Consider the following 27,736-nt stretch of genomic DNA (forward strand, 5'->3'; position numbering starts at 1 on the left):
CTGAGTTTTAGAAGGGTTGAAATCAACTAAGTTGTCTTTACCCCACTGGAGAATTACTTGAAGATTGGCATTTAAGGAATTGGTAGCAGATTTTCGAGAAGTTGAAGCTGATTGAGCAGGACAAGGTTTCTCAAAATGGAAAGTGGAATGCAATGTGCTATCATCGGCAAAACTATGGATAGGATTTCCAGTCAATGGAAGAAGGTCATTAATATACAAAAGGAAAAGAGTGGGGAAAAGAACTGAACCTTGGGAACACTGGCATTAGTGGCGAAGTTAGAAGTCAGAGCCATCTACCATCACCCTCAGTGAGCGATCAGAAAGAAAACTGGATAACCAATTACTAAAAACAGTTGGCAAACCATAAGATGGAAGCTTGTTTAGAAGACCTTTATGCCAAACACGATCGAAAGCCTTTGAGATATCAAGAGCAACTACTTGTGTTTCACAGAACGTTTCCATTGAATTAGTTCATAAATGGGTAACATAAGCCAGAATATCACCAGTGGATCGACACTGATGGAATCCATACTGGCGATCGTTGATCAGACGGAAGGTTTCTAGGTAGTTTAAAATTTGGTGGTTAATTGATTTCTCCATTACTTTAGAAAGAGTAAAGTAATTGCAATGGGACGATAATTGGATGGGAGGGATTTGTCACCCTTTTTAGGAACTTGCTGGATATGGGCAAATTTCCAAGCAGAAGGAAAAACACCTTTGGAATAAGAAAGTGAAAAAAGGCGGCAAAGAATAGGAGTAAGTTCTGGAGCACAGGTTTTGAGAACAAGTGGAGAAATACCATTGGGACCTGGAGCTTTCTTAGCATCATGATTCGTCAAAATCCTTTTGATGGAAGACCACAGGAGGCATTGAATGAAGCGTGTTGGGAATAGTGGGATGTGTTTTACCAAGATCGTTAATGCATGAGTTAAAAGAAAAATGGGATGCTAGCAGGTCAGCTAGCATCCCATCCAAGGATAACTTGGCTGAAGTGACAACAGAACCATCTGGTTTGGACAGAGGTGGGAGCAGAGATGGGCAAAAGTTGCAGCCAATAGCTTTGGCAAGAGACCAGAATGCTCGGCTACCATTAGGGCAAGAAGCAAGTCTTCTACTCTTAGCCTGTTCAAACTCTAGTTTGGACTGGTTAATAACTGCTTTACAATTGTTGTGAGCGTTGGTGTAGGCAGAAAAATGAAACTGAAGAATTAGAAACAAGCCAATTACGATATGCAACATTCTTCTCTTGAACAGCTTTAGCACATTTATTGAAAAACCAAGGTTTATATAAAGGACGAGATTTTAAAGTGGAGTGTGGGATAAATGATTCCATTCCTGCAAGAATAATTTCACTGACACGATCTGAGCAAACGTTGACATCAGAACGTTTGAAACAGTAATCCGACCAGAGAAAAGAAGAAAAGAAGTCTCGCAGGCCATCCCGTTTTGCATTCTTGTAATGCCAAACTACACGAGGTTGGGAATAGCCATGAGATAAAGGTTTCATTGGAGAAGAGACAATCACTAAGTTGTGATCCGAAGTGCCTAATGTACCTCTCACTTAGACCATGTACTTAGAAGGGTTGTTTGTGAGAAAAAGATCAAGCGTATTGGCTGTATGATTAGGATTGTCCAGAATTCTTGTAGGTAAATGAACAATCTGTGCAAGATCATTAGTAATTGCAAAAGCCTCAGCATCTCGACCAGCTGGGTCGGTGTGACTAGAAAACGGAAGCCAGCTGGATTTGTGAACATTAAAATCACCAAGGAAAATTACTTCACTGTTAGGAAAGTTGGACTGGAGAAAGTCAAGTTCCAAAGAGAGGAAGTCAAAGAGCTCCAAGTGATTAGTGGAATTGGGTGAACGGTAGAGACAACGATGAATTTGACACAATGAGGTAGAGATTTTAAGCCAGAGAAGATCAAAGAGAGGAGATTCCAAATTGCCAAGTCTCTGACAGGGAATATCAGAACGGACATATCCCAAGTACCACCTTTGAGGTGAAAAGAATCGTACAGCGAATAATTTGAGCATCTGAGATGAGCAGTAGTTGAATCAACCGATAACTGAGATTCTGTCAGAAAAAGTACATGGGGTTTGGCAGACTGCAAGTGGAAATGGACATTGTTGAGATTAGAATTGAGACCACACATATTTGTGAAATGAATTAGGAAGTGCTTGGGAGGTTTAGATCTTTTCGCAGATAAGCTTGCTCTATTAGTTTGACAATTCATGGTGTATTCAATAATAAGAAAAAGTGGATGGGACATGCTGTATGAAGTAATGAAATTTTTGGATATGGCGTACACATGGTAAGAATATATCCAGATCCTTGACATAACGTGGCCCCGCATACACACTACTTCGACTCCCTCCAGTCACTATCTGGCAATGTAGAGGTAGCAAAATTATACACTAGATGAACCAGAAGCCTCCTATAGAGTTACCAATAGGTTCGGTCCAGTGTACTAACTAGCGGCCGGCCTGCGAACACCGTTTTAGAGCTGTACCCTCGAAATGTAAGGAATATTGGATCTCACCACGATGACTTTTGAGGTTATGATGATTGATGGAAGAGATGGGGAAAGGTTTATGGAACTTAGTTCCAGGACACTATTACAGAAATGCTGCCAAAGATGCTGAAAATCTACGATTTCAAGGAGTTTCACTTCATGGAACAGACTACAGAAATTATTCTCCAATTGATCCAGAGGCTTCGTACAGGACTTTGAAACAATCAGTAGAAAGCAGGCTGCTTGATAGGAAAAGTGCTGATTTCATATCGTCGGCTTGAGTACCTGATAGGAAACATTGGCCTGAAGACATTAACTCTCAAGTGACATTTGGTGAGAATGAAATTAGAAAATTATCAATTAGGTTTCAGTTAAATGAAAGAGATATACAATTTGTGAATTTCGGGAATACCTAAATGAAAAGATGATGAACGCTCTGAGTAGGATACCAGTTTCATCAAGTGAATGTGAACGAGGCTTTTCACAAATGAATCTGACTGTCAGCCCAAGCAGAGCTTTGATGATGACAAAAACAGTTTCTTCACTACTGTTTCTTAAAATTGTAGGTCCGCCGCTGATATGCTTCGATCCAGCAAAATATGTTGATTTGTGTCTGCTTTGGAAATGTCATATAGCAACAGACACAAACAGTAAGAAAAGAAGTCGGCATATTGGGTCAGATGAGAACTTAAAAATTTGGAATATTTTATAAAACTTAATTATGAAATGGGGCTTAGAGGGGAACAGGTATCCTGTGTGCTATCAGACACTCAGCCTAAAACACTGATGGATCCAATATCTCTCTATTACAGAAGATTTAGGAGAAGTCCGGTTGGCCTGCCTCCCTAAAATCCACTCATGCACACCTTCTCGATGGTAAGCCCTGTTACGTCACTTAGGTGGCAACGAACGTGTAGAGTGGTTCTCTTCAAGGTGCCTGGTCAGCACGAAGAGGAAAAGACCAACCCCTCCAGCAATATGAAAGCACGACGAAACAAATGGCCCTCAGTCCCCAGCAGCTTTCACTCTCCCTCTTACGGCAGCAAGAGGATTAGAGTGGAAGCAGAGGGTGCTAAGAATCTCTGGGTACGACCAGGCTGCCATGCACGGAAACTGAACTTGGCCTGTTATAACGTAAGAACACTCATCGGTGAAGACAGGATATTAGAGCTGGAAAAGGAATTAGAAAATGTGAATTGGAATATCATCGGTTTGGCTGAAACAAGAAGAAGAAATGAATCACTTATAAGTTTATCAAGTGGAAATCTGCTGTACACCAATGGAAACAGTGAAAGGAGTGAAGGTGGAATTGGGTTTCTGGTCCATAAAGATTTTAAAAACAACATTTTGGAATTCAAAAGTACATCACCAAGGGTGTCAAGACTAATACTCAAGATTTCTAAGAGATACAAGCTAAAGATTATAATGATTTATGCACCAACATCGAGCCATGATGATGAAGAGGTTGAAGAAATGTACACTGAAATTGAGAGTCTTCTAGATGAGCAGAAAACCCACTACACTATTATTATGGGAGACTTCAATGCTAAGGTTGGAAAAAGACAAAACAGCACAGAAAGGGGAACTATAGGAAATTTTGGAATTGGTGAAAGAAATGAAAGAGGTGAAAGACTTGTGGAATTTGCAGAATCTCAAGGACTGTCAGTAATGAACACTTTTTTCAAGAAAAGGGTGAACAGAAAGGACTGTTCATTCCATTTGGACTCTTCCATTGACATGGAAGAGTCCAAATGGATTAACTACTAATGAAATCGACTTCATCCTCACTAACAGAAGATATATTGTGAATGATGTTACCGTCCTGAATAAGGTAAATGTTGGAAGTGATCACTGAATGGTAAGATGTACACTTGATATAGATGTAGGAAAGGAAAGGAAAAAACTGACTCGAGTAAATAATACAAAGGTCTTTAAAATAACAGAGGAGGAGAAAAAGCAGTATGTACTGGAACTTAAGAACAAGTTTGAGCTTCTGCAGACAGCTGAGGACCAAGATATCAACGAGGAATATTACAACTTTTTGAAAGTGATAAAGCCCAAGAAACCTTTAGGGAAAAAGAAATCCAAAGAAGAAAAAATTAGTCAAGAAACACTTGTCATGATGAACCGAAGACGACAAATGAAAAGCAAGAAAAACACTGACAGGGAGAAAATTGAGTATACTGAGTTATGCAAAGCCATTAGAAAGAGACTCAGAGAGGACATAAGAAGATTTAACACAAGAAAAGTAGAACAAGCATTAAGGGAAAACAAAGGATTTAAATCAGCAGCCATGAACAGTAATACAGAAAGACAAATAATACTGAAACTGAAGAATAGCGATGGTGTACTTATAAACAGCAGAGAAGGCATAATTCAAATAGCAGAAGACTACTATAGAGAATTATACAAGGAGCAGGGGAATGATGCCAGCAGTGGGGAAGATGGATTGCAAAGTAGCAACACATACGACATACCCAATATTCTTCCTGATGAGGTAGTGCATGCATTGAGAAAATGAAGAATCAGAAAGCCCCGGGGGAAGATGAAGTTACTGTAGAGTTGTTAAAATTGGGAGGAAGAGACATAACACAAAAACTGGCAAGACTCTTCACAAAGTGCATTAGAAAAGGTGTGACGCCTAAGCAGTGGAATAATGCAATCATAGTTTTGCTGCATAAGAAAGGAGATAAATCAGAAATTGGAAATTATAGACCAATTAGCTTGTTATACCACATCTACAAGTTGTTCACAAGGGTCATTACTAACAGATTAGAAAGAATACTGGATGAGAATCAACCGAAAGAGCAAGCTGGCTTTAGGACAGGATTCTCAACTATGGATCACCTTCATGTAATATCACAGCTAATGGAGAAAGCAAATGAATATAAAACACCATTATGCCTGGCATTTGTGGATTATGAAAAGGCATTTGACTCCATACAGCATAAGGCAATGTTTCGGGCACTGGAAAGACAAGGCATTGATACCCCATATATTATGATTTTGAAGAAAATATACGAGAGTGCTACCTCCTTTATTAGACTAGACAAAGACAGTAGGAAATTTAAAATTGAGAAAGGAGTTCGACAAGGAGACACAATATCTCCGAAGCTATTTACTGCTGCCCTTGAGGAAGCTTTCAGAAGATTAGACTGGTCGCAGAAAGGAGTCAATGTGAATGGAGAGTACCTAAACCATTTACGGTTTGCAGATGACATTGTGGTCATAAGCCATGATCCCAAAGAATTAGAGGAAAATCTTAATCAGTTATGCACAGCTAGTAAGGATTTTGGACTAAAGATGAATATGGCTAAAACAAAAGTAATGATGAACAAGTATGCCACAGAAAGGGAAATAATGATTGAAGGAGCAGTAATTGAAAAGGTGGAGTCATATACTTATCTGGGACAAGTTATTAGCTGTAATAATGATAAATGGCTGGAAGTCAAGAGAAGAATAAATTTTGGATGGATAGCATTCAGGAAATATAGTCACATACTGAAGAGCAATATCCCAGTTTGTCTGAAACGTAAAATAATGGACCAATGTATACTCCCCATCATGACTTATGGAAGTGAAACTTGGGCACTCACCAAAAGAATGGAAGAGAAGCTGAGAACTACACAGCGAAGAATGGAACGAATCATATTGGGAATCAGACTGTTAGATAAGAAGAGAAACACATGGATTAGGCAACAAACTCAAGTAAAGGACATTCTTATCAAAACTAAAGAACTAAAATGGTCTTGGGCAGGACACATAGCTCGAAGACATGATGACAGATGGACTAAGAAAATGACAGAATGGTATCCAAGAGGAGCTAGAAGAAAACCTGGAAGACAAAGGCGGAGATGGATAGATGAAATTCATGAGTTTGTGGGTAGTAAATGGATGTCCAGTGCTCAAAACAGAAGGAACTGGAAAGTTGCTGGAGAGGCCTTCATCCTGCAGTGGATTGAAAATGGCTGATGATGATGATGATGAATTATGAAATTATTTTTCATAAAGTACAAATCAAGTTTTTTACTCTTAACCTGTTCAAACTAGAGTTTGAAGAGGTTAAGAGTAGAAAACTTGCTTCTTGCCCTAATGGTAGCTGAGCATTCTGGTCTCTTGCCAAAGCTATTGGCTGCAACTTTTGCCCATCTCTGCTCCCACCTCTGTCCAAACCAGATGGTTCTGTTGTCACTTCAGCAAAGGATAAAGTTAACCTGCTAGCATCCCATTTTTCTTCCAACTCGTGTATTAATGATCTTGGTAAAACACCTCCCACAATTCCCAACATGCTCCATTCAATGCCTCCTGTGGTCTTCCGTCAAAAGGATGTCAGAAGGATTTTGACGACTCTTGATGCTAAGAAAGTTCAAGATCCTGATGGCATTTCTCTACTTGGCCTCAAAACCTGTGCTCCTGAACTTACTCCTATTCTTTGCTGCCTTTTTTTCACTTTCTTATTCCAAAGGTGTTTTTCCTTCTGCTTGGAAATTTGCTCATATCTAGCCAGTTCCTAAAAAGGGTGACAAATCCCTCCCATACAATTATAGTCCCATTGCAATTACTTCTACTCTATCTAAAGTAATGGAGAAGTCAATTAACCACCAAATTTTAAACTACTTAGAAACCTTCCGTCTGATCAACGATCGCCAGTATGGATTCCGTCAGTGTCGATCCACTGGTGATATTCTGGCTTACCTTACCCTTTTAGGGACTAATTCAATGGAAAGGTTTGGTGAAACACATGTAGTTGCTCTTGACATCTCAAAGGCTTTTGATTGTGTTTGGCATAAAGATCTTCTAAACAAACTTCCATCTTATCGTTTGCCAACTGTTTTTTTGTAATTGGTTATCCAGCTTTCTCTCTGATCACTCACTGCGGGTGATGGTAGATGGCTTTCTGTCTTCTAACTTCTCCACTAATGCTGGTGTCCCCCAAGGTTCAGTTCTTTCCCCCACTCTTTTCCTCTTGTATATTAATGAAATTCTTCCATTGACTGGAGATCCTATCCATAGTTTTGCTGATGATAGCACATTGCATTCCACTTTCCATTTAAGAAATCTTGCCCTGCTCAATCAGCTTCAATTTCTTGAAAATCTGTTACCAATTCCTTAAATACCGATCTTCAGGTAATTCTCCTGTGGGGCAAAGACAACTTAGATGATTTTAATCCTAAAACTCAGTCTTGGCTTATCTCGCAAAAAGGATTCTTCTGCTCCTATGATTATCTTTGGTGACACTCCGATTTCTAGGCAAAATGATATCTATTTTGGGGATTACCCTGACTTCTAATCTCTTTTGGCACAAGCACATTACAAATATTGCTTCCTCTGCATCTAAAAAACTTGGTTTTCTCTTTCGCTCTCACCTTTACTTTTCTTCCAAACAGCTGCTCACTCTGTAAATCGCAAATTCACCCTACCATGGAATATTGTTCCCACATCTGGGGTAGTGCCTCCCCCCACCCCAAAACCTCTCTCAGGCTTCTTGATTCCATTCACAAGAGGACAGTTTGGCTAATTAATGATTCATCTCTAACAGAGTTTCTCCACTCGCTGTCTCATAGATGTACTGTTTCTGCTACATGCCTCTTCTACAGATATTTCCATGGGCACTGTTCTTCTGAATTGGTTTCTATAATACCTGCTCTCTCTCTCTCTCTTTCAAAACAGTCCGAACACGTGCAGTCACCAGCCAACACTTACAGAACAAACTTTTCATCTTTCTCGTTTATTCATTCAACTGCTGTTTTCTGGAACAACCTTCCTTCATACGTATTTGTTGAAAATTAGTCTACAGAAGTTCAAGTCTAATGTCAACAAATATCTTCTATCTTCTCAACCTCCAACCCAAGCACAGTACTAAGTACTATAGGTTCTAATACCTCTCGTGTTCGGGGTTTACATAAATAAAGAAAAAAAAAAGTGATTCACCCATAACAAACACCCTTTATGGATTACTTTTAAAGGTAATCAATGAATATCACACCTTTACAATAAACAAAACATGCAGTCACCTTGGTATTTGGTGGTGCCCTTCAAAATTTCTTGTGGAGAGGAGATCACGATGCCATTCAATGTACTACTTAGTATTTGGATTGTAGTAATGAATCCCAGGTTTCATCTCTTGTCACCAGTTGGCTGACAAACTTGGAATTCTGGTAGGTTGTGCAAGAATTCTTTTGCACAATTTGTCCTGCCCCAGCCTATGTGGCCAGATGATTCTCAGGGTAATGGTCTTTTTTACAATATAGAGTTTCTGTAAATAGAGGGTGGTATTTTGGGAACAGATTTGGAGGGGGGTTAGCATTATACTTTTGTTTGATTGGCCAGCTAGCAAAAAGTCTGATTGTAGTAGTAGTGGCATGTGATGCAAGAAAGCAAGTATATGAGTTTATGCAGCATCAGCCAAAAAAAACAAAAAAAAAAAAAAAAAACACACACCATTCCCTCCAAATGCCTGTCCAGTTCCTCCTTAAATTTATTTAACCTGTCAACTTCCACAACGACAGATGGAAGTTTGGTCCAGCAATTAACCATCCGCTGGCTAAAAGCAAATTTTCACACATCTGTCTTTTCTTAATTTGAATTTATGTCCCCTTAGGTTTGTAATCTGAACAAGTGGAAGAATTCAGCGTGCTCAACCCATTCAAGGCCTTATACACCTCAATCAGATCACCGTGCAGGTGCCTAGTCTCCAGACACTGCAATTTGCAGAACTTAAGCCTCTCTTGGTAAGAGGATCCCTTCATTCTCCTAGCCAATCTTGTTGCCCTTCTCTGTACACGCTCAAGCAAATCTACATCCTTCCTAAAATGAGGCCTCCAGACCTGTGCGCAGTACTCAAGGCATGACCTGACCATTGCCTTATACAGAGGGACAATCACCTCCATTTCCCTGCTAGCAAAATTCCTATATATCATTGACAAAACCCCATGACCTCTCTTGGCAGCCTGTCTGCGTTGCTCAGAAAACTTCATATCTGACTGCACAGTTACTCCCAGGTCTTTCATTTTCTACCACCTTAACTGTAGTACCACACAGTTGGTACATTTCTCTGGGGTTACTTCTACCTATATGCAGTACTTTGCATTTGTCAAGGTTAAACTTCAGTTGCCACTTCTTAGCCCATCTGCCCAAATTATCTAGATCCTGTTGCAGTAGCACACTGCCATTACTGTCATTAACAACACTGCCATTACTGTCATTAACAACCCTGCCAACCTTTGTATCATCTGAAAACTTCGACACTAAGCCTGATATACCTTCATCAATATCATTGATAAATATACAAAACTGTGGGACCACATTAATCCACGAAGAGCAGTGTCCATTGATTACCACCCTTTTATCCATTGTAGCAACTTACCCTTAATACCATTCTGCTCCAATTTGTACAGTAGTCTTCCATGTGCAACAGTGTCAAAAGCTTTTCTGAAATCCAAGTATATGCTATCAAAATTATTTTTTGCATCCAGTTCCTTTGTAACCACATCATAGTATTGAATAAAATTTGCCAGACAAGACCTACCCTTAACAAACCCATGCTGTCTGAATTATTGCGGCAGTCTTGTCTAGATTATCCTGCAATGCATTTTTACCAGAAACAGAAGTTAAACTAAAAAAGTAAACTGCAGCCATTATCAACCCTCTGCAGCCATTATCAACAATTCATGGTGAGGGAAATGGACCATAATCTGTCATGCTGGTCCAGTTCGGGTTGGCAGATTGACCGTGTTTATCAGTCAGGGGCTTGAACCCTGGTCTACTTAAAGAGCGTGTGCTACTGCACTCCGGCTTCTGACCACTCGGCTATGGAGGCCTTTAAACTAACTAAGTTGTCTGTGATTACTTGTGTCGCCCTCTGATCGAATTTTTGTGAATTGGAGATACATTTGCACATCTCTAGTCCGTGGGGACTTCCCCTGAGTTGAAGGATCCTCTCCTAATTTTTTTGCTAAAGATTCGCTTAGTTCCTTTGCCCACTCTTTTAATATAACTGGATAGATTTCATCCACCCCAGGTGACTTTCTTATGTTTAATTTCAACAATTTCCCCTCCACTTTGCTCTCAGTTATTACAAAATCATTAAGCACCCTGTTGCAGTTTGATAAACTTCCAGCATTTTCCTCCTTTTCTTCCCTCATGTGTGAATGCATGTATAGATGCAAAATACTCATTCAGATCATCAACAGTTGAACTATCGATATCAAGTGGACCAATCTGATTCATCCCTTTCCTTTTAAAGTTTATATAAGTAAAGAAATCCTTGCTGTTTTTCTTGGCATACTTTGCCAAAAATTTCTCTTAATCTGCCTTCACTTGCCTAATCTCCTCTCTGGCTTGATTACAGACATATCTTATACGTGCCATAGGCTTCTGTGTTGCCTGATAATTTATATGCATTCCATGCATTTTACTGCTCTACCACAAGTGTCATTAGTTCATTTGACAACCATTTACGCCTAAACCTTGAACAATATTTCTTAACAGGTATGAAAAGTCTGTTGGTAATGTCATCAGTTGGTCCCACTGTACAGAATTTAAAAACTGTCTGAGACCATTGTAGTCACTTTTACGGAAGCAAAAAAACCCTTTCATTTTCTTTACCCCTGATGGTAATTATATCTTTAAGTAAATCCCATATCAGTATACTGTGATCACTGCCAACTAGTGGTTCCTATATTTGCAAATTCATTAATGCACAAATGATCACTGCTGATAACTAGATCAAGAATATTAAACTCTCTGGTTGCCTCTTGAACATGCTGCTGCAGAAAACAATCATCCAATAAATCCACAAGTCTTACTAGTGTCCGAGTAACCAACCCACAAGTTGCAGTCAGTATCTGGGAAGTTAAAATCCCCCATTATAAGACATTCTGATTTACTAGCCCACTATTTCTCTGTACGATTGTTTGTTGTACCCATTCGAGTCCTTAGGGCTATAACACACTCCTACTCTTATTTTTGCTTTCCCGGTGTTGATGTCACAACATACTGACTCAGCATTGCACTGTCCATCAATGTCAGCTGGATGCACTTCCTCTGATTTTTTGTTTTTTCTTAATTAACAGCGTAACCCCTCAGCCCATTCTATCCTTTCTGCACACATTGTACTCACCAAATTCCAATTCTGCATTTCTAATATCTGTGTTACACACCACATCTTTATTATCCCAACACTATCTGCCTTTTGATGTCTTGACCAGCACTTCAAATTCATTTACCATACTTCTAGCATTGGTGTGCATGCAAGGATACATGTGCCTATTCTTATTCTTAGTTACCCTAACAAATCACACGTTTATTTGTTTCATGATGACTTCTATCAGTCCCTGAAACTCCCCAGCACCCTTTGCTCCAGGCCACTGCTACTTCTGATAGAAGTAGTGCAGGAATCAACTTCACCTCTGCCTGCAGCTACTTTTAAATTTTAGTATGTGAATCTGCCCTCAGCCAAGCTAACAGTTTTCCAACCCGTCTAATGCTGCCTTGATAACATCAGCAAATACTCCTGCATCCTTTCTATTTAAGTGTATCTCATGCCTGTAGAAGCAGCCTCTCCTGTTAACAAGCACAGACCATGCTGAAAATTATTCTACCCCATGAGCCTTGCACATTCCCTCCAGGGCCAAATTTATTGACAGGGCTCTCATCATATACTCCCTCCTATCGTGTCTGGACAGAATTGCACACACTTTCAAATTTAACCCTAACTCACGATTTTTTTTTTTCATCATTGACCTTTACTTGTTAAGTAAATCTGCAGATTTCGTACTCTTAATGTCATTGGTACCAATATATACAACAGTATCAACCTTTGTGCCCTTAAAAGATGATATCTGCTCTCCAACGTCCTCAACTTTTGCCCCTGGAAGACATACCCTAGTCCTATTCCATCTATCCTTTTTTACACAATATATTACTTGTCTCCCTGACAATAGTCACCAACAATAACTCCTGTGGAACCAGTGCATTCTTCCTTGGAGATTGCTGCTGTGTTGCCTGATGAACAAGAGTGAGCTCTGGCATTGAGTTGGGCAGCTGAAAGCTTGACAGGTCCCTCATTAATTTCTTTGAGGGCATCTACCCTACCTAAGCTCTCATAGACGCCCATCAGAATGCTGAGTTCATGCCTAATTTCTAGACACTCTCTGCACCCAGCAAATACAAATACATTCTCCTTGGCTAGATCATGTTCTGTTCCAGAGAGTTCGGCAAACATTTCACAAGTTGCACATTATTTTAGGCTGTGATGCATTGGAGAATATCCCCCTCAGTCCACCCCCCCCCCCAAGTCACAGCACTCCTGCCACTTTGTGCCTGTTGCTTTGCTGCTCTAGTCTGGGGAATGGTATTTAAAATTAATAAGTTTAATAAATTTAATTAATTAATTGTCAGTACTACACAATCTAATAGAATTCTAAATGCAGTAATGTGTATTACGCTATATAATTTTACGTTAGAGCTACTTAGTTACCACAATTAAAAATTTGAATTTTTCTACCACTCTATACGAAAACAGTGGCTGCAAGATATTAAAGTGGGGGATCCATCAAGCTCTTGGCTGCCCAACTCAACGCCAGAGCTCACTCTTGTGCATCAGGCAATACAGCAGCAATCTTCAAAGCAGAATGCGCTGGTCCCGAAGGAGCTAGTTATTGTCGCTGGCTCTATTGTCAGGAAGACAGGTAATATATTGTGCAAAAAGGATAGGAGAAATAGGACCAGAGTATGTCTGCTAGAGGCGAAAGTTGATGACGTTGTAGAGCAGATATCTTTTAAGGGCACAGAGAGTGATATTATTATACATGTTGGCACTAATAACATTAAGAGTAGGAGATTGCAGATTTATTAATCAAGTACAGGTCAATGTTGAAAAAAAGTTGCGAGTTAGGATTAAATATGGAGTCCGCAATTTTGCCTAGACATGATAAGGAGTATATGATGAGAACCTTGTCAATCGATTCAGCCGTGGAGAGATTGTGCAAGGCTCATTGGGTAGAATTTTTTTTTCAGCATGGTCTATACTTGTTAATAGGAGAGATTGCTTCTATAGGGATGGGATACACTTAAATAGAGAAAGGGTGCAAGCATATATGCTGATGCTATCAAGGCAGTGTTAGATGGGTCGGAAAAACTGCTAGCTTGTGGGGATTCACAGATTAAAGATTAACAGTAGTCCCAGACAGAGGTGAAAGTGATTCTTACACTGCTTCTATTAGATCAAGCAGCAACCTGGATAGGAAGGGGGGGGGGTGAGGATTTCAGGAACTTGTGGCAGTCATCGTGGAACAAGTAAATACATGCAATGTGTTAGGGTAACTAAGAGAACAACTGGCATTTATACTTGCATGTACACCAATGCTACGAGTATAGTAAATAAATTTGATGAATTTGAAGTTCTGGTCAGGACATCCATCAAAGGCAGGTATTATTGGGATATCAGAGACATGGTGTAACACAGATATAAGCAGTGTAGAATTGGTATATGGGGAGCACATTGTGTACAGAAAGGATAGACAGGATAAGAATGGAGGAGGGGTAATGTGTTAGCTAAGAAACCCATAAAATCTAATGAAGTGCATCAAGTTGCTGTAGATGGACAGTGCAATGTTGAGTCAGTTTGGTGTGACATAATCACTGGGAAAGTTAAAATGAGAGTAGGAGTGTGTTATAGGCCTAATGATTGTTATGAGTAAGTACAGTGAACAACTATACAGAGAAATAGTGGAACAGTAAATCAGAATGTCTTATAATGGGAGATTTTAACTTCCCAGATATTGACTGGAACTTGTGTGATGTTCACTTGCACACTAGCAAGACTTTTGTAAATTTATTGGATGATTGTTTTCTACAGCAGCATGTTTGAGAGGCAACCAGAGGAATTAATACCCTTGATCTGATTATCAGCAGTGATTATTCATGTACGTATTAAGTATTTGCAGATAAAGGAACCAATAGATGGCAGTGATCACAGTGTACTAATGCAGGATTTATTTAAGGATGTAACTACCATCACGTAAAGGGAAGGGTTTTTGCTTTTGTAAAGGTGACTTCAGTGGTCTCAGAATGTTTTTAAATTCTATACAGTGGACTAACTGATTGTGTGCTTCCAACAGCAAATTCTAAATTTCAAGGATTAATCTTGGAAGCTACTAGGCTTTTCATACTAGCTAAGAAATACTGTTCAAAGTTTAGGCCTAAATGGATATCAGATGAAGTAGCGAGACTCGTGGCAGAGAAGAAAAATGTGTTGAATGCATATAAATTATCAGGCAACACAGAAGCCTATGGTAATATTAGCTAGTCTGTAATCAAGTCACCAAGGAGATTAGCAGATTATGAGAAATTTTTGTGTTACTACACTCAGGGTGTTAAAGAATGAAAAACCCCTTGGGGTAATCACCTCGCAGGTGCCTAGTCTCCTGAGTGTCTGGAGACTAGGCACCTGTGAGGTGATCTGATTGAGATGTATAAAGCCTTGAATGGTTTGAACATGCTCAATGCTGGTAGGATTCTTCCTCTTGCTCAGAATAATTGCCTGAGAGGGCATAAATTCAAATTGAGGAAAGACAGTTGTAGGATAGATGTATGAAGGTTTGCCTTTACCCAGCAGGTAGTTGATTGCTGGAACAAAAAAAAAATCCATCTGTTGTAGAAGTTGATAGCTTAAACAGATTCAAAGCAGAACTATACAAACATTTGGAGTGAGTGGATGGATAAAAATGAGAAGGGCGTGTGTGGTTTTTTTTTTTTTTTTTTTTTTGGCTGATGCTATATTAGCTTGCTTTCTTGCAACATGTGCCCTTGTTAATGCTAATTGTGCAGTCAGATATGAAGTTTTCTGAGCAGTGCTGACAGAGCAGGTCATGTGGTCTTGTCAATGATATATAGGAATTTTGCTAGTAGGGAGAAGGAGGTGATTATTCCTTTGTATATGGCAGTGGTCAAGCCTTGCCTTGAGTACTGTATGCAGGTCTGGAGGCCTCATTTATTATGAAGGATGTAAAGTTGCTAATACAAGTACAGAGAATAGCAACGTTGGTGAGGGGAACAAAGAGATTCTCTTACCAAGAAAGACTTAAATTCTGCAAATTGCCATCTGGAGACTGGGCACCTGCAGGGTGATCTGATTGAGGTGTATAAGACCTTGAATGGGTTGAGCAGGCTCAATGCTGATGGGATTCATCCTCTTGCTCAGGTTATGAACCTTAGGGGGCATAAATTAAAATTGAGGAAGGACAGTTGTAGATGGAAATTTGCATTTAGCCAGTGGGTAGTGGATTGCTGGAACAAACTTCCATCTGTCGTTGTGGAAGTTGATGACTTAAATAAATTCAAGAAAGAACTGGACAAACCTTTTAGAACAAACGGTTGTGTGAGATTTTTTTTTTTTTAATCCTTCAATTGATGCCTCAACTGAGATATGTTAACTGCTCCTGATATTGAGTATACTATGTGTTATTCTTTAGCTTGTAGAATAGACTGGCACATCATTTTAAAGATAAATAAAATATGTTCAACTTTATTTACAATAAGATTTTCTTTTAAGGAATATGTAAGTAATTGAGAAAATTGTCACTAGATCTCTGATCTTATTTCATTAAATGGTGTGAATGGGTATGTGGATATGTATATCTAAGTGTTTTTGTTTTATTACTGCATTTTGGAAAGCAAAATTCATAGACTACTGTAGAAAAAGAACATGTTAAGCCCCATACTAGTACAGCATACTAATTTGGTTTGATATTGTTCTGTTTTTTTATAATTGCCTTGATAAGCATATTTATTTTTGCAATTAATTAGGAAAATTCATATAAAATAAATTTTCTTTTCTTTTCTCTCCCCACAAAGGACCCTGGTGCTGGTATTATTCCTCGCTCATTACATCAGCTTTTCAAAGAACTGAAAGAAACAAATCTTGACTTTTCTGTCAGAGTATCCTTCCTTGAACTGTATAATGAAGAGCTTTTTGATTTATTAAGTACTTCTGGTGATATATCAAAATTGCGTCTGTTTGAAGATACTGCTCATAAGGTAAAGTGCCCATAGATAGTAATAATTATATAAAATAAATTATAGCAAACTGTAAATTAAATTAATTTAAGTTACAATTTATTTTCCTGTTGCATGAGAGGGTCATTTTGAAAAAACATCAGTGTGGCCTGCTGAATAGGTAGAAGAATCCATTTTGTAAAAAAAATGGAATAAGTTGAATCAGAAGTAATGAGAGATAGATTTATCCAGTTATATTAAGGGTTATTGCCAATATCAATGAGGGATGTCTTAAGGTTTCAGGGAAAACTGCTACTTGAGGTCTAGGTTTCTACAGTAAAACTGGTTAATTCAAAGTTCAAGGGACCAGAGAGCATCTTTCTTATTTTTAATTTAAATATGTTTGAAATATCCACACAAATTTAGATTCAAGTATCCATACATGGTAGTACTTTTTTTTTTTTTTTTTTTTTAACTACAGTAGTCTCAGACAATTTTTAAATTCTATACAGTGGGACCAATTCATGTTACCATCAGCAAATTCTAAATAGAAAGTGGTCAAGAAATTAATCATAGCAGCTACTTGACTTTTCATACTAAGAAATACTCTTCAAACCCATTTAAATGGATGTCAGATAAACTGGTGAAACTCATACCAGAGAAGAAAAGTGCATGGGATGCATAATAATTATTGGGTGACAGAAGCCTATAGTAGATATAAACCAATCTATAATTAAGTCACAAAGCAGGTCATGCAAGCAAAGGAAGATTAAGAGAAATCTTTGGCAAAGGATGCATAGACTTCTTTTTATCCCCTTGTATAAGGCAGTGGTTAGGCCATATCTTTGAGTACTGCATACTGGTCTGGGGACCTCATTTTAGGCAGGATGTGGAACTGCTCCAATGACTATGGGGAAAGACAGTGAGATTGGTGAAAGAAACAAAGGGGGTGCTCTTACCAAGAAAGACTTCACTTCTGCAAATTGTATCATCATCTGGAGACTAGGCAACTGTGAGGTGATGTGATTCAGTGTTTAAGGCTTTGAATGGAATTCAAATTGCAATATCTCACTGCATATGGAATTCTTCCTCTTCCTTGGGCTGCATACTCAAGGAGGGGCACGTTCAAACTGAGCAAAGACAGTTAAAGGATAGATGTGTGGAAGTTGTTTGCCTTTGACCAGTGGATAGTTGATTGTTGAAACAAGCTTCCATCTGTTATTATGGAAATGGATAACTTAAATAAATTCAAGGATAAATTATACAAACTATTGGAGGGATTGAATAGGTGAAATGGGAGGGTTTTTTTTTTGCTGATGATGTATAAGGTTGCTTTCATGCATCATTTGCTGATTCAAAGTACATTCTTCGTTGATTTAAATGGGTGTGAAATATCCATATAAGTTCAGATTCAAGTGTCCATACACTGAAAGGACAGAATTCATGGAAGACCTCCTTCCTGGGCACTGCGATGCTGTCACCCCTCTCACTAGTGGCTGAACTCACCACTTGGCAGGTATATAGATGCATTGTATTCACATAGATGGTAATTCGATGTCAGTATGGATAAATATTGTCAGTTAAATCATCCAAGTTTATTGCGACGACCAACTAACTGGTTAAAATAAATTTATTTTAAATAAATAAAAGCATTAAAATACACAGAAGCTTTCAGGGCGAAGTGCCTCTTCATCAGCTTGTCTGTGAATGGTGAACTTCAGTGTATATTGATGGTTACAATAGCATAAGTCAGCTGGGCATAATCATGTATCACAAGTCTGGTGTAGGTACAACAGAATTACGTACACATGATGACCGCCAGCACTCATCGCATAACAAATTCATGAGATTGAGGCTCGCATCTATCTAGAACATGAGGTGGATAGCCGCAATTTGAAAGCTCTGCCCTAATTTTAGAAATCTCCAACTGCCTGTCACCAGTTGAACTAGAGTGCATCCAAGCACGGGAAAATAAAGTTCAAACAGTGCTGTACAAATGACCAGGGGTGTGCGCAGACCCACAACCCTTGAATGGGTTGAGCACGCTGAATTCTGATGGGATCCTTCCACTTGTTCAGATTACGAACCTAAGGGGGCATAAATTCAAATTAAGAAAAGACAGATGTAGAATAGATGTGCGGAAATTTTCCTTCAGCCAGCGGGTGGTTAATTGCTGGAACAAACTTCCATCTGTCGTTGTGGAAGTTGATAGGTTGAATAAATTTAAGGAGGAACTGGACAGGCATTTGGAGGGAATGGTGTGTGTGTGTGTTGTGTTTTTTTTTTTTTTTTTTGTTGGCTGATGCTGCATAAGCTCATACATTTGCTTTCTTGGATCACATGTCACTACTACTACTACTACAATTTGTAAATTGGCCTGTGTACATTGGCTTCTTAAAAATGGAAGTTACTAAATGCAAATCCACGTGTTGGACTAACACATCCAAAAAAGGAAGAGTATTATCAACCTCTAGTTCAAACGTAAACTGAATGATGGGTGACAGGGAATTGAGATATTACAGCAGTCAAGATTCCGATTCCCGGGGGAAATTGGGAAGATAGGAATAGTCAAGTTCAAGAAAATCTGACTCAAGTTCCTCCATGGCGATATTGACCACGATAGGACTAACAGGGGCACCCATAGCTCTGCCCTGTATTTGGCGAAACAGTCATTGAACATGATCACACTCCCCATTAAAGACAGATTGAGAGCGGTACAAATATCATCTGTAGAGAGCAAGGTTCTGTCTCCCAGAAAACCTCTACAAGACTATCAAATCATATCTTTCACAGAGGATAATAAGCATCATCGCACCTTATGGAAAACTAGATCGACCTGTTCACATGGGCTGCCCCCAGGGCTCTGTTCTTGGCCCGCTCCTATGGAACATGATTCTTGAAGAGTTCCTCGCCATGGACCTGGGCGAAGTACACTCCCAGCCCTTCGCGGATGACTTAATCTTGACGGTCGCTGCAGACAGCAGGGCCCAACCTGAGTACAAGGCGAACCAGGCCCTGAGGATACTTCAGGAGTGGACACAGACTCATCTACTGAAGATATCACCGACAAAAACATGTTTTTGATTTTGCTCAAAGGAACACTAGACCTACGCAGGCCACCACAAATCAAAGTGGAAAATAAGACTATCAAACTAGTGGACCAACTAAAACACCTCGGCCTTATACTTGACTCTAAACTGTCATTCCAGCACCATCTGACATACATCAGAGCAAAGATTAAGAAATACTCTGCACTTGTGGCCAGAATCACAAGACGAGATTGGGGGCTCAACAAACGCACCCTGTCACTGTATTATAAGACAACCTTCCTACCAGCAATAACCTACGCCTCTCCAGCCTGGTTTCAAAAAGCCGTAACCGCCGTAAATCGACGGACACTGGACGCCACTCAACGGACAGTACTGCTAACAATCACCCGTGCCTGTTGTACCACCAGCACTCCCGCCCTACAGGTATTAACGGGGGCCCTTCCTCTGGACTTAGAGGCTATTCGCTGCGGCATCACTCACAGCATTGCAAAAGGACAACTCTGCACCTTCCTTGGCTTTACAGTAAACACAGCTGCGAATCAGAAAGAAGAAAAAATCAGACTACAAAGGCACTTACAGCAGGTATGGCAGGATCGATGGACTGCCACAACCAAAGGCGAAATTACAAAGAAATTTCTGCCCACCATAGACAGGGTGTACCCCAAGCCCCCACCCTGGTTTCAACCCGGTCTCTTCACAACCTATTTGCTGACAGGCCATGGAGCGTTCAACGCAAAATTAGCATCTTTCAGAATCCTAGAGGACCCCCACGTTGCTCTTGTGGGGAGCCAGAAACCTGGACACACATAATGTATGAATGTACCAACTATGAAGACCTACGCTGCAGACTTATGACAGCAACCACATACTTCCCAAGACATCTCGAGTCGCACCTACTAGATTCATGCGAAGAGTACAAGGCACTAGCCAAATTCGCGCAGGAGTTGTTCACCCGGCGCAAAACACGAATTGCTGTTCACAGGGAACCACAATAATAAGGAGAAACGTGTACAAGAGCTGCTTACCCCTCCAGCGCAAAACACAACTTCTGAATATAAGAAACTTCAATAAGGAGGGACCTCGCAGACTCTTAGCACAACAATCTATCTGATAGAGACGCCGAAATATGAATGAAGAGTGTGAGGATACCCGCTCATGCATCGCCCGCACAAAAATGGATATACAATACAACTACTAGACAGGTCGGGACTGTCCCAGGAATGACGAACTTTCACGGCTTGGACACTTCAACTACTGGGACTACACGCAGCTTTGCTGCCGACGCCACAAGGCGATCCTACATCTGTGCTCACTTGCACAGGGCTTTTACTCCAATTCCTGGGTGGGGGAGAGAGGGGACGGCTCTGCTGTTTTTCTCTCCCCCTCGCCCACCCCTCTTTTCCTCCTGGTGGGGCATGGGCATGCCCCACTGACCTTCTCTGGGGCCGTCTTCCCTATTGACCCCATATTTCTGACTTTTCCCCCCAGCCTTCAGTCTCCTCCCCACTCTAAATATCATAGCGTATGCCCCACATTACCAAAATTTTAATTGTTCAAATCAAGTCACGCATGCCCTTTTGGCCTCTAATAATCTCTTAGCGTCTTACCCTGAAAATCGCCGCGTGTTGCCTTACAATTTTTTTTTTTTTTTTTTTACATAGGTCCTAGCCACTGAAATCTCAGGAAACTAGGTGGCAGGACCTGCCAGAGTAAAGCTCCATACTACTGTGTACCTGGTCTGCCTCCACGGGGCCAAGTGTGGGCAACGTTGGGCCTCAGTAGGGGTCCAGCGGCTAAATGGCCAGATGAACAACGATACATAACATTACACTTATACAAAATCCATACACTTTTAAATCTCTGGCCTTCCCAGTGAACTGGTACACCTACAATGAAAGCAACACGGAGATGGGGGAAACCCCTGGTGCCGTTAGACATCAGTACACTTTACACTTTACTTTACTCTCTCAATGTGGTATCCCTGCTCATAAGATGTCTTGCATAGGCAATAGCCTATTGTACAGGAACAGAAGTGAACAGAGAAACCACATCAAAGGAGACCATAGCCTCTCTCTCTCTCTCTCTCTCTCTCTCTCTCTCTCTCTCTCTCTCTCTCTCTCTCTCAGAAATAGTAAATTCCTTAATAATACTCAGAAAATGTATACTACTGGAAACAGTGTAAGCAATTTGGCAACATGTTTAGAAAGTTCATATGTAGTGTATGACAACAAGAAACAATGGGTCGTAAAGGAATATCAGTTTTATGGATCTTTGGAAGTCCACAAAACTGCGGGACTCAATAACCTGTCGCATGAAGCTTCCAGTGGATGTTCTTGGTAATCTAAAAACTAAGAATGCACAAGTTAACTTTAGATTCCAGCTTCTCCAATGCTTCCACAGGGGATTCTTACACAGTTTCATAAACCTCCTAATCCTGTAATAGAGAGGGCTTAATGAATATACTTCGACTTGTCCAGGACAACAGTGCACTGCCCCTTATCTGCAGGCAAGATTACAATAGTGCAGTCTTTGCACAAAGAAGAAAAAGCTTCCCATTGACATCGTCTGAGGTTATTAGTGATAACCTCAGACGGATATGTTGCAAAATAGCTGTTTTAATGCGAATTAAGTTAGCAGTCTCTTCAGGTAGCTTATCAAGAGATGCTTCCACACACACACATAGCGAAATGTGTAATGGGAGGTTTACAAGGAAGGACCGCAAACTTCATGCTGAGGGTCAAGAGATCATTTTGCTCCTTAGGTAATTGTTTGCTACTTGTGTTCAAAACAAACTGAGTTATCTCTCGTATGTGTGTTCCTAGCAGTATATGCTTCTCATAATAAAGCATTAAATTTATTCTGCTGATGTACATAATATGCTTCAGTCTCATGCATGGCTTGGGAACAAAAAACATGAACCACTGTAGAAAATATAGGAGGGACCAAACCTTAATTCTTAAGAGTCCCTCCTCCTATATTTTCTACGGATAATATTTGTATTATCTACAATTTCTATCTCTACAGATGTTATTTGTACCACTCTCAATCTGTTAAACAGAGGGGGGGGGTGATCATGTTCAATGACTGTTTTGCCAAATACAGGGCACAGCTATGGGTGCCCCTGTTAGTCCTGTTGTGGCCAATATCACCAATGATGAGCTTGAAAGTCAGATTTTCTTGAACTTACATATTCCTATCATTCTCTGGTGTGGTTATGTTGCCAATATCTTCACAACTGTCCCTCGTGGACCAGAATCTCGACTGCTGCAATATCTCAATTCCCTCTCGCCTGTCATTCAATTTATGATTGAACTAGAGGTTGATAATACTCTTCCTTTTTTTGGATGTGTTAGTCCAACCCGTGGATTCACGTTTAGGAACGTCCGTTTTTAGGAGCCAATGTGCACAGGCCAATTCACCAATTGTGGGTGTGTGCATGCACCCGGTCATTTGCGTAGCACTGCTTGCACTTTATTTTCCCGTGCTTGGACGCATTCTAAGTAGATTGGTGACAGGCAATTGGAGATTTCTAAAATTAGGGCAGAGCTTTCAAGTTGCAGCTATCCACCTTATGTTATAGATAGATGTGAGCTTCAACCTCACGAATTTGTTATGCAGTCTAACCCTCCTCGCATCAATGAATTTCTCTGCTACCTTCATCCCCTATTATACAGGTGTATCGGAAATCTTGTTAGGATTTTGTCTCCGTGTACGACGTGTGCAACTTCCGGGGAGGAAATTAGTCTATTTCTAAAGTGAAAACACCTGTTTCTCCTTTCCTACGTAGTGGTTCTGCATACTGCATTACATGTCCAGATTTTGGGGGGGTGTTATTAGCATTAGTAGAGGCATATGATGCAAGAAAGCAAGCTTATTCAGCATCAGCCAAAAAAAAAAAAAAAACACAACACTCCCATTTCACCCCTCCGTTCGTTCGAAATACCTGTCCAGTTGAGCTTTAAATTTGTTTAGGCTATCAACTTCAACAACAAGTGATGGAAGTCGGTTCCACCAACCAACCACCCGCTGGCCAAAGGCAAATTTCCGCACATCTATCCGACATCCATCCTTCCTCAATTTGAATTTATGCCCTCTGAGGTGATTATTCTGAGCAAGATGAAGAATCCCATTGGCATTGAGCATGCTCAAACCATTCAAAGCCTTATACACCTCTATCAGATCACCTCGCCGGTGCCTAGTCTCCAGACTCTGTAATTTGCAAAACTTAAGCCTTTCTTCGTAAGAGCAACCCTTTGTTCCATTCACTAATCTTGTTGCCCCTCTCTGTACCCGTTCCAGCAGCTCTACATCCTTCTTGAAATGAGGCCTCCAGACCTGTATACAGTACTCAAGATATGGCCTAACCATTGCCTTATACAAGGGAATAATCACCTCCTTATCCCTGCTAGAAAAATTCCTGTATATCATTGACAAGACACCATGAGCTATTCTTGCAGCTCGTCTGCACTGCTCAGAGAACTTCATATCTGCCTGCACAATTACCCCCAGGTCCTTTTCATTCTCCACCACTGTTAGTGCAGTACCGCAGAGTTGATATGTTGCTCTGGGGTTACTGTTTCCCATATGTAGTACTTTACATTTGTCAATGTTAAACTTCATTTGCCACCTCTCAGCCCATCTGTTCAACCTTTCCAGATCCTGTTGCAGCAGCATAGCGTCAGTAGTGTCCTTAACAACTCTGCCAACCTTTGTATCATCTGCAAACTTGGACATTAAACTTGATATCCCATCATCAATATCATTCATAAACACCGAAAACAACAACGGACCCAACACTGAACCTTGAGGAACTCCACTAATAACATTAGTCCACGTTGAGCAGTGTCCATTGATTACCACTCTCTGTCTTCTGCCACTCAACCATCCCCTTATCCATAGCAGCAATTTGCCTCCAATGCCACACTGCTCCAATTTGTGCAGCAGTCTTCCATGTGCAACAGTATCAAAAGCCTTTCTAAGATCCAAATATATAATATCAAAGTTATTCCCTGCATCCAGTTCTTTTGTGACTACATCATAGTATCCAATCAGATTGGTCAGGCAAGACCTGCCCTTAATAAAACCATGCTGCGTCTGAGCTATAACTGAATTCTTGTCTAGATGATCCTGCAGTGCTTCTTTAACCAGTGCCTCCATTAATTTACCTGGAACAGAAGTTAAACTAACAGGTCTATAATTACTTGTGTCAGCCTTTGATCCTCCTTTGTGAACTGGGGTTACATTTGCACATCTCCAGTCTATGGGTACCTCCCCTGAGTCCAAAGAAGCTCTCATAATTATGGCTAGGGGTTTACTTACTTCCTTTGCTGCCTCCTTTAATATAACTGGATAGATCCCATCCACCCCAGGTGCCTTTTTTATGTTTATCCTCAACAGTCTCTCCTCCACTCTCCTCTCAGTTATTACAAAATCATCCAGCTCACTGCCAATGTTTACTTTACCTACATCATTCTCCTTCCTGAATAACTCCTCATGCGTGAATGTAGATGCAAAATACTCGTTTAGATTGTTAGCCACCTGAGCAGGATCCTCAACTGTTGAACCATCAATATCCAGTGGACCAATCTGATTCATCCCTTTCCTTCTTGAGTTTAAATATGTAAAGAACTCTTTTCTGTTTTTCTTTGCATCCTTTGCCAAGGATTTTTCGTAGTCTGCCTTTGCCTGCCTAACCTCCTTTGTGACTTGGTTACAGACCAACTTATATCTATCATAGGCTTCCATGTCACCCATTAATTTGTATGTATCCCATGCATTTTTCTTCTCTGCCACATGTCTCATTAGTTCATCTGACAACCATTTAGGCCTAAACCTTGAACAATATTTCTTAGTTGGTATGTAAAGCCTGGTAGCCTCCAAGATTAGTTCCTTGAATGCTTCCCATTTTGAGTTTGCTGTTGGTAACATCATCAGTTGGTCCCACTGTATAGAATTTAAATACTGTCTCAGACCATCATAGTCGCCTTTACGAAAACAAAAACCCTTCCCTTTACCCCTGATGGTAGTTACCTCCTTGAGTAAATCCCACTTCAACACACTGTGATCACTGCCACCTAGTGGTTCATTTATCTGCAGATTCTTAACGCATGAAGAATCACTACTGATAATCAGATCAAGAGCATTGCTCCCTCTTGTTGCCTCACAAACATGCTGATGTAGAAAACAATCATCCAATAAATCCACAAAAGCCTTGCTAGTGTGCAAGTGACCAACCCACAAATTCCAGTCAATATCTGGGAAATTAAAATCCCCCATTATAAGACTCTGATTTACTGGCCCACTCTATTTCCCTGTACAATATCTTATTATACTCATCAGAATCATTAGGCCTATAGCACACTCCTACTCTCAATTTTGATTTCCCTATACTTATGTCACACCAAACTGACTCGACACTGCCCTGTCCATCAATGTCGACTGGCTTCACTTCCTTGGATTTTATGTGTTTTTTAACTAATAGCATAACCCCTCCTCCCCTCCTGGCCTGTCTATCCTTTCTATACACATTGTATTCCCCAAATTCCAGTTCCGCTTTACTTATATCTGTGTGACACCACGTCTCTGATATCCCAATAATATCTGCCTTTGATGTTTTGAGCAATACCTCAAATTCATCAAATTTATTTACCAAACTTCTAGCATTTGTGTACACGCAGGTATACATGCACCTGTTTCTATTCTTAGCTACCCTAACACAACCCATGTGTTTACTTGTACCGCAATGACTCCCAGCAGTCTCTGAAATATCCTGCATCTTGTTTTTCAGGTTTCTGCTCATTTCAATAGAAGCAGTGCAAGAATCACTTCCACCTCTGCCAGTGGCTACTGTTAATCTATTAGTCCTTGTATCCCCCCCAACTAGCAGTTTTCCGACCCACCTAACACTGCCTCGATAGCATCAGCAAAAATTCTTGCACCCTTTCTATTTAAGTGTATCCCATCCCTGTAGAAGCAATCTCTCCTGTTAACAAGTACAGTCCAGGCTGAAAAAAATTCTACCCCTTGAGCCTTGCACAATCCCTCCAGGGCCGAATTGATCGACAAGGCTCTCATCATATACTCCCTCCTATCGTGTCTGGGCAGAATTGCAGACACTTTCAAAGTCAACCCTTATGTAGGTGAGTCTGGTAGAAGATTGAAAGACTGGGTTTCTGAGCATGAGGTGGCTCTGCGAACTGCTAATTTTGAACACTCCGCAGTCAGCGAGCATTGTTGGGTTGAGCAACACAATCTTGACCTCCAATGGGATGTTGAAATCTTCGACTATTTACGTGATTATCATCAGTGCTTGAAGCACTGCACATAGCTACCAATAATAGTACTACAAATCACATGATGGGAGTGCACTAGCACCCTATTACAGAATGTACTGTACAGCAGACCCCCCGCTATTCGCGGTATCTGGTTTTGCGGTCGCTGATTTAATATAAAATGAAACCAGAAAAAATGTGAATTTTAAAGTGCCGTGAACATTTTCCGCCATAAAAAAAACATGGGTGTGGCTAAAATTATCTTTCCCGGTCAAAACAGCACTCAGCTGGTGGGGGGAGAGGGGTGACAAAATCGCGAGTGTGGATGTTTCTCGCTAATCCTTGTGCAGTATGTGTTATGCGCTTGTCATGGAAGGTTTCGTCGTTTGCTTTTAATTTATATGCTTATAAATTGAATAAATTTATCATTACAAAAGTGATAAATTTATTCAATATAATGAATTTTTTTGTAATGATAAATTAGTTTAAAAAGAACAAGTTCTTTTTAACCTGTACAAAAATATGGCTACGAATAACAAGGGAAATGTGAAAAGATAAAAGGTGATGACATTAGCGAATAAAACTGAGTTATTAGACAAAATTTCTAATGGTGAAAGTGTCTCCTCGGTGGCAAAACATTATAAAATCAATGAGTCAACGGTACGATCAATCAAAAAATCGGAAGAAAAAATCCGCCATAGTGTCCGTGAAAACGCGCTAATTGCTTCAAAAATTTGCTCTGTAACTCGATGTTAAATTAGAAAAAATGGAAAAGGCTTTAAATCTGTGGATAGAAGACCGAACTCAAAATAAAATTCCGTTAAATTCACTCATCATTCGTGAAAAGGCAAAACTCCTTTATCAACACTTTAGCAAAACTGGTGATAGCACTGGCGAGAAGTT

At 40.2% G+C, this 27,736-nt stretch overlaps 1 protein-coding gene across 1 annotated transcript in view; it reads left to right on the forward strand.

Moving 5' to 3' along the window:
• The window catches only part of LOC150090420 (kinesin-like protein KIF11-B), a 336,901-nt gene that overhangs the window by 50,007 nt on the left and 259,158 nt on the right, over window positions 1–27,736 (forward strand). Inside the window, exon 5 of the mRNA XM_090390308.1 lies at window positions 16,372–16,554. Coding sequence (XP_090246434.1) covers window positions 16,372–16,554 — 183 coding nt within the window. The remainder of the gene's footprint in view (window positions 1–16,371; window positions 16,555–27,736) is intronic.

Source organism: Mastigoproctus giganteus, chromosome 2 (assembly GCF_048544385.1).
Source record: "Mastigoproctus giganteus isolate SK-2022 chromosome 2, ASM4854438v1, whole genome shotgun sequence".
NCBI classification, from domain to species: Eukaryota; Metazoa; Arthropoda; class Arachnida; order Uropygi; family Thelyphonidae; genus Mastigoproctus; species Mastigoproctus giganteus.